This window comes from Colias eurytheme, chromosome 11 (assembly GCF_061535395.1).
Source record: "Colias eurytheme isolate Ceu_HAF_F1 chromosome 11, ilColEury1 Martin Lab GWU primary, whole genome shotgun sequence".
Classification (NCBI taxonomy): Eukaryota; Metazoa; Arthropoda; class Insecta; order Lepidoptera; family Pieridae; genus Colias; species Colias eurytheme.
In genome coordinates this window covers 2,725,530-2,738,337 of record NC_142990.1, presented here as the reverse complement: position 1 = coordinate 2,738,337, position 12,808 = coordinate 2,725,530, and the positions used below count along the sequence as shown (strand labels likewise).

Sequence of the window (12,808 nt, the reverse complement as noted above, 5' to 3'; positions counted from 1 at the left end):
TTCCTTTTGGAAAGTGTAAGTCTAGGTTCGATCATAATAAAAAATATATAATTTAAAAAATAAATTTAACTACTTTCATTAATTGTATACAAACACATACTAACTATTATGAAATATACAATTTTTTATAATTTTGGGGCATGTACCCCACTACCTACTAATAAAGATTTTTACAGAATAATTCTACCTAATACATTGATTCCATAAATTAGTTTATTGTCTTCATTCAGATTAAAAGCCATTGAAAAAAAAAACATAAAAACTAAAAAAAATCCGATCAAAGAAAAATATATCGGTATGTAACTGGTATTGTACTCATATCACAAAAACTAAAAGCAAAAAATGTACAAGACTACTGCATTACTATTAAAAATATAAATACATAATATACATTATTTTGTTCCCAAACAAATAACTAATTACCTATAAAACTACGCGAGGTCTGTCTGTGCGTTTTTCTTTAGAGTTTTCGTTCGGCCGCAGAAATAATCTTCTATCTCTTGTAAAGTACGGCCTTTTGTTTCTGGTAGGAATACGTAGAAAAATGCGGTACCTGAAATAGTTATTATTTATTAATTTACTCGTGCTTTCACACAATTAAAAGATGTGTTTAAAGGATGTGTGTGAAAGGTGGAGGCGTGCATTTTATTGTAGGTAGTGTTGTAGATTTTTTTACAAAAAAATGTTAGTAGCCTTAACTCAAATAGTATTTTATTATATTAGTATTTTTTACATTTAATTGAATCAGTTTTATACAAAGTGAACGTGAAAGTAATATAACTACTAACGTAAATAACCATAAATACACAAAAATTAAAAGAAGTCTATTATATGAATATCACATACACTTTTTACCCATTTCACCACCAAAAAAAATGACTCCCAACACTAAAAAAATCCCAAAAAAGACAAAAAATCTTACCAGCCAAAGACAGCGCGCCATACAATCCAAACGCGCCATAGTCGTTGAGCGCATGTTTCAATAACGGGAACGTTTTCACCACTGAGAATATTGACAAGTGCGCCACACATGTTGTCATTCCTCCCACTATACCACGTACCTTTAAATTAATAAATAATTGTATGATATAATGAAAAAAAAAAAGGAAACTTCGAACTATAAATACCCTCGAAACTGCATTTTATTCGGCGACCCTTCTTAAAAACTGCCGTTTTATATTGGTAACAAAGTGAGTATATTTGATTAAGTTAATAAATTTTTGATAAGGTACAAGAATAATTTTATATAGTACCTATAATCTAAAAAAAAGAGCGTGCGTGCCGAGCACACATGTAGGCAGTGAAACTTCTTTGACAAGATTCAAAGATACCAAAATCGTCCCCTCACTCTATGACGTGACGGTATGCCATGACGCAACTTTGAAATTTTACATATACGCCTAAAGAAGTTTCACTTCTAAAACAAATTGGTATAAAATTTTGTGCAAAAAAAAACATTTTTTTTCCATATATATCTGTCATTTCTACGCCCTGTGGACTTATGGTAGTCAGCTTTGGGGCTGTACCAAACAAAGTAATATCACTATCATACAACGATTCCAAAATAAAGTGCTGAGAGAGATCGTGAATGCTCCCTGGTACATTAGAAATGACGACCTACATCGGGACCTTAAAGTAGATCTCGTCACGGACATAATTAAAAAAAACGCCGAAGCTCACGAACGCAGACTTCACCATCATGTGAACGTCGAGGCTATCCAGCTCCTTGACAACACGGACATAGTGAGAAGACTAAAAAGGACAAAACCTTTTGAGTTAGTTTAGTGAAGTGTCAGTGTAATATAGTGAGTGCTATTCATAAAGAACACATGAACAAAGTGTCTTCGCCTTAAATAGAGACATTAAGAAAAGTGTTAATGGACACATTCTTAGACGCGCCCAAATCTATATCAAAAACCTCACCTGCGTAGGATAAACCTCTCCAATCATGATCCAAGGCACGATCAAGAAGCCGAGCGTACAGAAGATCATGAACAAATATATACTGGCCACTGGGATCCAGGAATATTGCGGTTGGATGTTATTGTCTTTCCAATATTGTACGTAGTAGAGGTATACGGAGAGAACTGTCATGGATGTGCCGCAGCCGAGCGCTGGAAATTTCAATTATTTTAGCTATAATACATTTTTTTGAAGTGAAAACTTCTTTGGCGGCGTTGAGCACTTTTTCTGTAATGGGTATAAAATCTTAAACATCAGGAGTCAGGACACGTGATCTGATCGAAAAAGCGTAAGACGGATACCATTCCAAAATATCAAACATGCTCAACGTTAATAATCAAGTTTTCACTTCTGCCGGCACTCCCGGAGTGCAACCCGTCTTTTTTTTTCAAGTTATAGAATGGAAAAAATAGTAACAGGGAGTAAATTGGAAGAGGCGGCTTCTGGAGTACCTAAGTTTTCACATGCAAGACATAAAAAATACTTCTTTTATAATGTGGTCAGGTTGTCAATGATTCATTCACTACATTCACGTGTTATCTATTTGATTTACTTTTACATAATTATCTTAACTTTTCATGTCAGAAAAATACTAGAGGTCAAAAATATGATGGAGAGAAAAAATCCATCATATTTTTTATCTTAATTTCGAAACTACCCACAGCTTTAATTAATATTAACTGACTTACCAGAAACAAAAGTGAGTGGTCGCCTACCACAACGCCTGCATAATATGCAACCAACCACTGTGAATATCACACGTAGTACACCCATTGATATTGTTAAAGAGTATTTGTCTAGAGATGCGCCTGATGCCTGGAAAAATAAAAATTAACTGTCTTACCACAACATACTTTACAGGGTTTAACTTTAAGCGCGGGTTCTCTTTAATCTGGTTTTGTCGTAGGTATTTCACATAGACAACTATTAAAGTGACAGATCCCTGGTTTAAAGTTAGACTGTGTATAAATTGTTATGTGGTAATACCATAAATGTTTCATTTATATTTTTGAGTAGTTTGAAATAACATCAAGGAGGAAATACCTATTTTTACTGACTTTTTAGTTAATACGGCAATCTAAATGTCCTAACGGGAAAATTACCATTTTGTTACAATTTAGAACCTTTTAATTTTAAATATTGTGACTATTTCATAATATACTAATATTTTTTTTTAAATTTAACTACCCTCATTTAAGTGCTTGGAAAATAGTAAATACTATACCTACTTGCAAAAAAATATATAAATTACCTCAAAAACTTCAACAGCATAAAACGTGATGGTATTAACACCACACCACTGGTATATGAAGAAGTATAACGCAAGTATTCCGAATGGCTTCAACGTAGATGGCGCCATGAGTGCTTTTATTATTTCACGCGGCGATTTTAAACTGGAAAAAGATAAAACATTATTATAAAAAATTTTTAAAATGTGAAAAATTGTAATTCTGGAAACTTTCCACTATTAATTTTGGTCGAAATTCCTATAAATATAGCCGAAAACAACTTAACCTATAACAAAAGAGTCTACAATCTACATATATGCGTACATGCGTATGCGTGTATGTGTGCGTGTATCAAATTCAAAGTGTGCGTATTGGATTTTGGAGAATTAACATATTTTTTGTTCATAAAAAAATACTGTTCACCTTTCGTCTAATTTACATAAAAAGGCATTTCGTAAAGAACCTTGAACATGACATTTAGATGCGAATTTTTTTGTATAATGTATTTCACGTGTGCAACAATATTGTCATATTATGGAAATGCGAAACGTGTTCAATGTGCCGTTTTAGCGATAAGAATTATGTATGAAAATTCAATAAAAGTAATAAATAAAAATGTTATCAAACCATCTGTTCAAAAGTTTAGAATTTAATGTGCAGTTTATGTTTAGTAAATGCGTCGTATGTAATACATAGGTAGGTATCTATTTGCTATACCTTGATTAAACCATGGACTAATAGAATCTAAAGAGGACTGATGATTGTCATACTAGAGATCGTACCCCGTAATTTCAGCTTATTGCTAGATGGCGCTCTCATTTGAGCTTATTATTTAATTTGCAGTTTTAAAAGCGCCACCTAGTGACCAATTTTAGAACTAAGGAAACAGCAAACTATCGATTTTCAATTATTACATCTAGAGGGCGTTGTTTTAAAAACTCCGGTGTTTTTGAATTATTATTTTAGTTTTTAGGGAGCATCTAAGGAAGTGAGTACCTCTATTACGATTTCGACACCCACTACAAACATTCGACATAGTGATCAGAGTAGTGTATATAATATAATTATATTATATATATTCTTTATTTTCTGTTAAAAAAATGTCTATATCTTTTTTCTTCTTAAGTATTCCCTTGTAAACAGTATTATTTATATGACCATAAAATACGGGAAAAGAAAAAAAATGTGGATGTACAGCGATGATTTGAACCAGCATCTATCGATTTTAAAGTACGAGACTCAGTCAACACAGCTACCGGCACTTATACGTCTTACATTGAAAAATATGCTCTAATTGTTCGAGTATTTCTTTGATAAATACAGTTCATAGCAACGCGGTGGTGTAGCATCTTAAGGAAGTGAGTACCTTTTAAGATTTCGACACCCACTACAAACATTCAACATAGTGATCAGAGTAGTGTATATTATATATATTCTTTATTTTCTGTTAAAAAAAATGTCTTTTCTTTTTTCTTCTTAAGTATTCCCTTGTAAACAGTATTATTTATATGACCATAAAATACGGGAAAAGAAAAAAAAATGTGGATGTACAGCGATGATTTGAACCAGCATCTATCGATTTTAAAGTACGAGACTCAGTCAACACAGCTACCGGCACTTATACATCTTACATTGAAAAATATGCTCTAATTGTTCGAGTATTTCTTTGATAAATACAGTTCATAGCAACGCGGTGGTGTAGCATCTTAAGGAAGTGAGTACCTTTTAAGATTTCGACACCCACTACAAACATTCAACATAGTGATCAGAGTAGTGTATATTATATATATTCTTTATTTTCTGTTAAAAAAAATGTCTTTTCTTTTTTCTTCTTAAGTATTCTCTTGTAAACAGTATTATTTATATGACCCTTAAAATACGGGAAAAGAAAAAAAAATGTGGATGAACAGCGATGATTTGAACCAGCATCTATCGATTTTAAAGTACGAGACTCAGTCAACACAGCTACCGGCACTTATACGTCTTACATTGAAAGGAGATTGCCCAAGTGACTATGGCACTTGGTATCGCAATCAAACTTATTGTGTCAAGATGAAATATAGCTCAATTTAAAGCTTGATGTTAGTACTTTTAGAAACGATTAAAGTTTTTATGTAAATAAGCCGCAGTTCACGACAATAAAAATAAAACAATAGTTTTATTCAACGCTTCAAAAAAATACTTTATCGAGTTTATACTAACGATGAACGTTAAGTTTTACATTTATTACATAGGTAATATTTTAATTTACAAGACAAATGTGAAAAGTAAATCGTAATAAACATTATAATTCAAAATAAATAACGTCGAACAATGCGTCGAACACATTCATTCAACTATGACATATGACGCAGGACGCTTGCAAGAGAGATAGATATAATGTGTCAAAACAGAAACTTTTACTTTTATTTCTATTTATTCGGTATAATTACGACTTAATAGTGATAAATATGATCATTATAAATACAAATAGGAATTAACAATATCACGAACACGTGACACAACTAGTATTTTACCGATTCCATACGTGGTCATACATGTTTCAAAAGAATAACTTTTACTATTATTTCAATTTATCCGGTATAATTAAGACTTAATATTGATACATATGATCATTATAAATACAAATAGGAATTAACAATATCACGAATACGTGGCACAACTAAAATTTTACCGATACCACCCGTGGTCATTCTCCTTTATGCTCTAATTGTTCGAGTATTTCTTTGATAAATACAGTTCATAGCAACGCGGTGGTGGAGCATCATAGAGTAACTTATATAGGATTGTGGAGCATCTTAAGGAAGAGAGTACCTTTAATAAGATTTCGACACCCACTACAAACATTCGACATAGTGATCAGAGTAGTGTATATCTTTATAATATACTTAAAAATGAATCCCAAAATGTGTTGGTAAGCGCATAACTTGAGAACGGATTAACCGATTTCGTTAATTCTTTTTTATAATATTCCTTGAAGTTCGAGGATGGTTCTTATGTAGAGAAAACGTGAATATGTACCACGGGCGAAGCCGGGGCGGACTGCTAGTCTTATATATAAAAATGAATCGCAAAATGTGTTGGTAAGCGCATAACTCGAGAACGGCTGAACCGATTTCGATAATTCTTTTTTTATTATATTCCTTGAAGTACGAGGATGGTTTTTATGTAGAGAAAACGTAAATATGTACCACGGGCGAAGCCGGGGCGGACCGCTAGTAATATATATTATTTAAATTCTTTATTTTCTGTTAAAAAAATGTCTATATCTTTTTTCTTCTTAATTATTCCCTTGTAAAAAGTATTATTTATATGACCATAAAATACGGGAAAAAAAAAAGATGTACGGCAATGATTTGAACCAGCATCTATCGGTTTTTAAGTACGAGACTCATCAATACAGCTACGGGCACCTATACATCTTACGTTGAAATTTATGTTCTAATTGTTCGAGTAATTCTTTGACAAAAACAGTTCATAGCAACGTGGTCCATGGTCTTAGATCATTAAGTAATGGATGGCGTACGCTGGCAAATGTTCTAACTAAACTTTCTGCTGATTTTGGTGCGGGGAAGGTAACTCACACTATTGAAACACAATCACACATTCACAAAAATAATTTGTGTCACGAAAGTCGTAAAAATTTATGACCTTTTAAGCGACGAGTTTTTAAATTCAACTCTATCCCTAAGTTCATAAAGATTAAATTTGTATTTCATTCCAAGTTGTCTCGTGGGGAGTGCGGTTCAATATCGCGTTCTAAATTCAACTTTATAACTTAGATCATAAAGATTAAATTTGTATTTCTTTAATGCCTCAGCCCCCGGAATCACAGACACAATAGAAAATCTATTGTGTCGTGGCCCGTGGGCCGTGGTCCGATCGGGCCGCTCGGTGGTCAAAAGATAGACTCGTAAGAAATGCGGTTCATTATCGGGTTTTAAATTCAACTTTATCTCTTAGTTCATAAAGATTAAATTTGTATATTTTCTTTCCATGATAGTCTCGTGGGGCCGCATCAATGATCGAGTAAACGACTCGATTATTTGTCTTGATCATATCGCTAAACGATACATCGACGATTATTAGAAATTGCATTTAATTAGAAATGTACGTTAAAAAAATATACACAAATGAAAGGTTATACCATCTTTTTTAATATTCGACATGTTTGAATTGCTTCTGCAAGGCTTGACAGTGCAAAACGGCATTTTTAGCGGAGCACTCGCAGACGTCCTTTCGATGTTTTAGCCTAGGAAAACGCAGAGTGTTTGTAATCGATTACGCAAGTAGTTTTTATGAAAGCATAAGATTTTTCGATTCGAATAATCTTATACCTCGACAAAAGGGGAAACACCTGCGAGTGTTATCGATTACTTAATGATCTAAGTCCATGGTGGTCACGAAGTCACTCTCGAACAGCGATGAACGAAGTGACAAAAATAGGCGGTCCATCCTAAGGAGCGCTGGTGCAGTGAACTCCCATAAATAATTATAATAAAGTTGTGCTCATTCATTTAACAATTAATATATCTTTAATTTTAAATTAAATTTATCGTATACCTAAACTCCAATACGAATATCAAATGCCTAAATACGGAATCCAATAAGAGGTTAAGAGAAATTTTCAGTCCTTCGCGAAACAAAAGATCACGTAAACATAGCGCAATCCATTTTATAGATCATCTTCATACTTTATTAGTAGTATTATTTTTTTATATTTTTATTGAAATTGATTCCAGAAGATAACTTTAAAAATTCATTTTGTTACTTTTATTAGTGATCCATTGAAATGTTACATTTTTTAGCCCTAACCTTGCATTTTTTAGAGGACGCAATTTTGTTTTTTTGATGTGTAGGGGGGGTCAGTGTGAAGCTAAAACCAAGTTTGTGGGGTCGCCACCCTTGTCCCACGGCCGCCATCTTGAAAATAGCGGTTGAAATGGTATTTACGATATATCTCTTAAACTATTTAACTGATAAAAAATATCGTTAACATTATTTGTTGCAAATCGAAATATTCCAATTATTTGTAACTAGCGGTCCGCCCCGGCTTCGCCCGTGGTACATATTTACGTTTTCTCTACATAAAAACCATCCTCGTACTTCAAGGAATATAATAAAAAAAGAATTATCGAAATCGGTTCAGCCGTTCTCGAGTTATGCGCTTACCAACACATTTTGCGATTCATTTTTATATATAAAGATTTAAGATATTACTTTGTTCTCATGCTGAGATAAAATTGTACCGTAAAATAGCGTTTTTTGTTAAAAATCTGTAATAGCACCCTTATTGTGGTGCTTTTTTTTTGTAATGAATTTACTACGCTACTGTATTTTCTTTGTTTTAGACTTTAGTTCAATACTTAATTAAACACCCATACAATTTTGTCACGAGTCGCCTCTGGTCAAACTAACCGTTATTAGTGTTACGTTTACTCAAAATACAAAAATGAAGAAAGTATTATTTTACGCTTATTAAATCTTTAAAACTAAAACAAAATGATGTGGAAGTAGGGAGGTGGATTTCCTCAATCGAAAAAGGGAGAGACTAGTCTACTCGACCGGCCGGCCGTAAAGGCGCCGATTATTAATGGCGGAAAGTTGTATATATGCTCTGTAACGAAAACATTTCGCTTGCGCGATTCAGAGCAAAAAATAACATTTAAATAAAAATATTTTTTTGCGTATTATATTTTACGTATTATATTTTACGTTATAGTTTACGTTTTTTGCGTATTATATTTTACGTCAAGATACTATTTGGCACATTGATTTTTTTTGTAGCGACATCTCTTAGCTTCATTAAACCGACTTAATGCTCTAAGGCGACATCTAGTTCTTAAACGTATAAAAAAGCTTATAGAAATGCCAAATGCTACTGTGAGTGACATCTATCGACAAAATTGGGAACTGAGAAACGAGTTACGTTTTTTACTATGGCGATTGTAAGTCTTCTTGAGTGTATTAGTCTATGATTAAACTATTGTTTTGGTTATAACATCATTGCTATAATTCTTTTCATCGCTTTTAAAGACGTATACCTAGTATTTAAATACTACACGCTAAACGTGTTCGTGCCTTAAACTATTCAAACTTTATTCGTAAGTTACATCTCAGTATTTCTTGCAAATTATTATCAAGATGTGCTTTATCATGTTATCAATTTACACATTAATAATAACTGCCATAATCAAATAAGAATCTGCGAGTTATAAATAATTTTCACCACACATTGATTATCGTTGAACAAACTCAAGATAGGAATCAACATCAAATATTATTCCATCATAAATCACGACTGTACACGTCACAAATCACAATATTTAGTATTTACCAACTAAGGGATAATGGAAAAACAAAACGCACGCCTACAAACACCTATATACAAGGAATAAATGAATAACACACGATCACATGCGTATTGAGTGCAAACTGTCATTATTTACTCGTGGTTTATTTGTTGTTGTATGTTGTTATTGTACTGTGTTAACTGTTAAGATTGTACTATTTCTACCGTATGTAAAAGCATTTGGTTACTTTTGCGATTGAAAATGTTTTTACGGCATGAATAAAAGCCAAAAGGCAGTTGTGGAGGGCATTTAAAGCCTTTTTTCTGTGCACTAGTTAGTGAAGGAGCGTTCCTTCGACAGGAAATCGAAATTATAGGGATATTTTTTACATTATCTTCTAATAATATTTTCTAAAATAAATTCCAATAACTTAAATCTCGTCTAATTATACCTACCCAGGACCTACAGGCCTTTCATAATCACAATCACTCTAATAACAGTTATAATAACATACTGTCCTGATAAAGCAGGTTTATCCACATTTTTAGTCTGAATTCGCTTATTATTTATTCAACTCTTAACTGTACCACCTATTGTTTAATGTGAATGGAATTTTTGGACGTGGAAAATTTCCCAATGTGTTAAAGTTTTAGTACGAAAATAGAGCATTAGGATATTCACTCTTAAAAAATCTCCAATCCATTACCTATGTAAATTTACTCTGTCTCTGCATACAGTATTATGTGTATGTATGTGGAAATATTCAGACATATTATTATATATTGTCTGAATATTTCCACGTCATCTTAAAAATATAATATATCTAAACACAAACTACTTGTAGGTAATGTATATCTATACTTAGTTTGTTTTAATTTTGAGAAGGTCATTCCACTTATTATGAATAACATATTGATTTATATTATTAAACCAAAAATCACAACGCAATATAGAACTAGACACAAATAACCTACAAATCGAACTTACGGTTCAACATGATTCTTCTCTTTAAACGCAACCATCTTCTGTATCTCATCTGTAAGATTACAAGTGGATCCCCGTAACTTCGAGAGAGATTTCTCCGCTTTTTCCTCCTTGTTCTGTGTGAGGAGATAGTTCGGAGTCTCCGGGAGTGCCAACATGCCGAGGAGGGATACTATTGGCACTATCGCACTCACACCCGCTAGAATGTTCCATGATGTCGCACTGCCGATTATGTACTGAAAAATAGAAAATAAATAATAAACTAAATAACTGACAATTAAGGTATAAAAAAGGTTTGTTTTTAACGATAGAAGTAGTGGAGATAAAACAGTGAAATTTTAGAGATTCCGATTTAATATTTCGTAAGAAATATGCGTTAACGCCTTCGTTCAACCACCCGTGATTGTGATGTGAACAAAAAATTTTGATTTTTCATTATATTAACATATAATATTATATCTATGCTATAATTGTTCATGTTACATGGTAATTTTTTCGTTGTTTGTAAAGGACTATAAAGAAATATGTAAATTACAATGATCATGAATGTGAATGTTAAACGAATATTTATAAACATTTTTCCTTGCTTTAAGCCATTTGTTATCGTTTATGCAAATATTGTGTTTTGGAAAATAAGTGATAGGGAAATAAATACAAAAATTAATGTTTGTGATGAAAGGTCAATTTATTTAGAACAAACAAGATTCCGCATAACAATGAAAATATTAATCTCGAAAATAATAATAAATAAATATTTAACGCACATGGAAAGTGGATTACTTAATATCATTTCAAATATGGTTTGAAATTATGGATATAAAATTATAAAATTATTGAAGTTTGCACATCAACATTATCTAACAATTACATCCAATTGATTGATTTTTTACAGATGTTTTTATTTGTTATTTACTACTATGTAGGTACAGTACAGTAGTCAAAAAACTATAACCAATATCGAATACCAATTATGGTAGTTTCCAGTTATGTCTGTAGTAATACGCATAATCTACACGTTACTAGTGCTTCAACATCATGATTTAAACACATACATGATACAAAAAGTATGTTACTTTCAATACTAAAATATTCAATTTTACACAGAAAAGTATGCCGCATTTGAGGATAAGTGTGTTCTTATCATGATCAAAATTCAGATGACTGTGACGTATTCACTATTTAAGCTGCCTAATCATCTCATTGCACGAAATTCTTCATAATGTAGATACTATTTAGTATTTACCTATGTATTTACACGCACGCTTTCACAAATATTTGAAGGAATTTCGCAATTTACTTTATTTACGTCATAATATTTTATCAGTTATCTAAACTGAAATATTTTGTGCAGTATCATTTATTTTATTAAATTATTATACCTAAATGTAGTATCAATTATTTATATGCAGGACAGAATAAGGTTAATCGTTTGAAAGGGCACATTGGATAATTAATTTACCTACATGCTGATGTATTCGATATATCCGCGACTGAAGTATAGAAATACTTTTTTTTTCGTAATCATGAGAAAGTCCTATAAATAACATTAAAAACTGCGTAAACAGTAAAAAAACCAAAGTCATTAATAACGAAACTTGGAATTTTGTCATCTATGTATCTATTTTTAAAAAGTTCAACACGATCAATCAAGAGTTTCATAAATTATCTATCGCTAAAATTCAGCTAAAAATAGCAATTAAGATATAATAAGAATCATTGTTTGAACATAATTTTATCGTTCGACAAACCTGCAGTATGTGTAATCTTATGGAAAGTAACTAACTAGGTACATAACAAATTTATCAGGAAAATTATCTATTTACAAATTCACTGAAATAATTATCTGATTTTTTACTATTTTCTTTTTCTAATATAATAAAGGCGAAAGTGTTTATTTCTTACTTTTATCTTTATTTCACGCCTCAAAGTGATTACCTACTTATACATATATTTATCTGGTGGTTGTTGGAAGGTTAGAGAGTCATAATATTATAGGCTTCTTACCCGCGCGGTGAAAGATATTCCGATGGGAATTTCCTTTGATAATGCGAGCGAAAGAGGTTCTTAATTCATGGCATGGTTTCCGCCGCCAAGTATTTTTTTTTTTATTCTACAGGGTGTCCCACTATTGGTATACTAAGCGCGAAGGAACTTGTAGTTTTGCATACACTGATCACGTAAATAATACTTAAACAACAAAATTACGTCAAAAATTGTTTGCTAATTTTTCCTGAAAATCCATGTTTTCTTCTCTAGCTTCGCGCAGCCGGCATATACCGCTTCTCTAATGTGAGCATTTTGTCTATGAAAACATAAACGATAGCTCACGTGCTGGTAGCG

The 12,808-nt window shown here is 32.1% G+C and overlaps 1 protein-coding gene across 2 annotated transcripts in view; it reads right to left on the bottom strand.

Moving 5' to 3' along the window:
- Nucleotides 1–12,808, bottom strand: part of LOC149904396 (trehalose transporter 1-like protein) — a 36,466-nt gene continuing 23,658 nt past the window's right edge. Inside the window, exons 6-11 of one of the 2 annotated variants that reach the window (XM_090107360.1) lie at nt 10,472–10,704; nt 3,215–3,356; nt 2,652–2,778; nt 1,924–2,114; nt 923–1,061; nt 1–553 (exon numbers count right to left, since the gene is read on the bottom strand). In XM_090107360.1, the coding sequence (XP_089963486.1) occupies nt 432–553; nt 923–1,061; nt 1,924–2,114; nt 2,652–2,778; nt 3,215–3,356; nt 10,472–10,704 (954 nt within the window). In that variant the 3' untranslated portion in view covers nt 1–431. The remainder of the gene's footprint in view (nt 554–922; nt 1,062–1,923; nt 2,115–2,651; nt 2,779–3,214; nt 3,357–10,471; nt 10,705–12,808) is intronic. The other variant, XM_090107361.1, reaches the window with a different exon arrangement.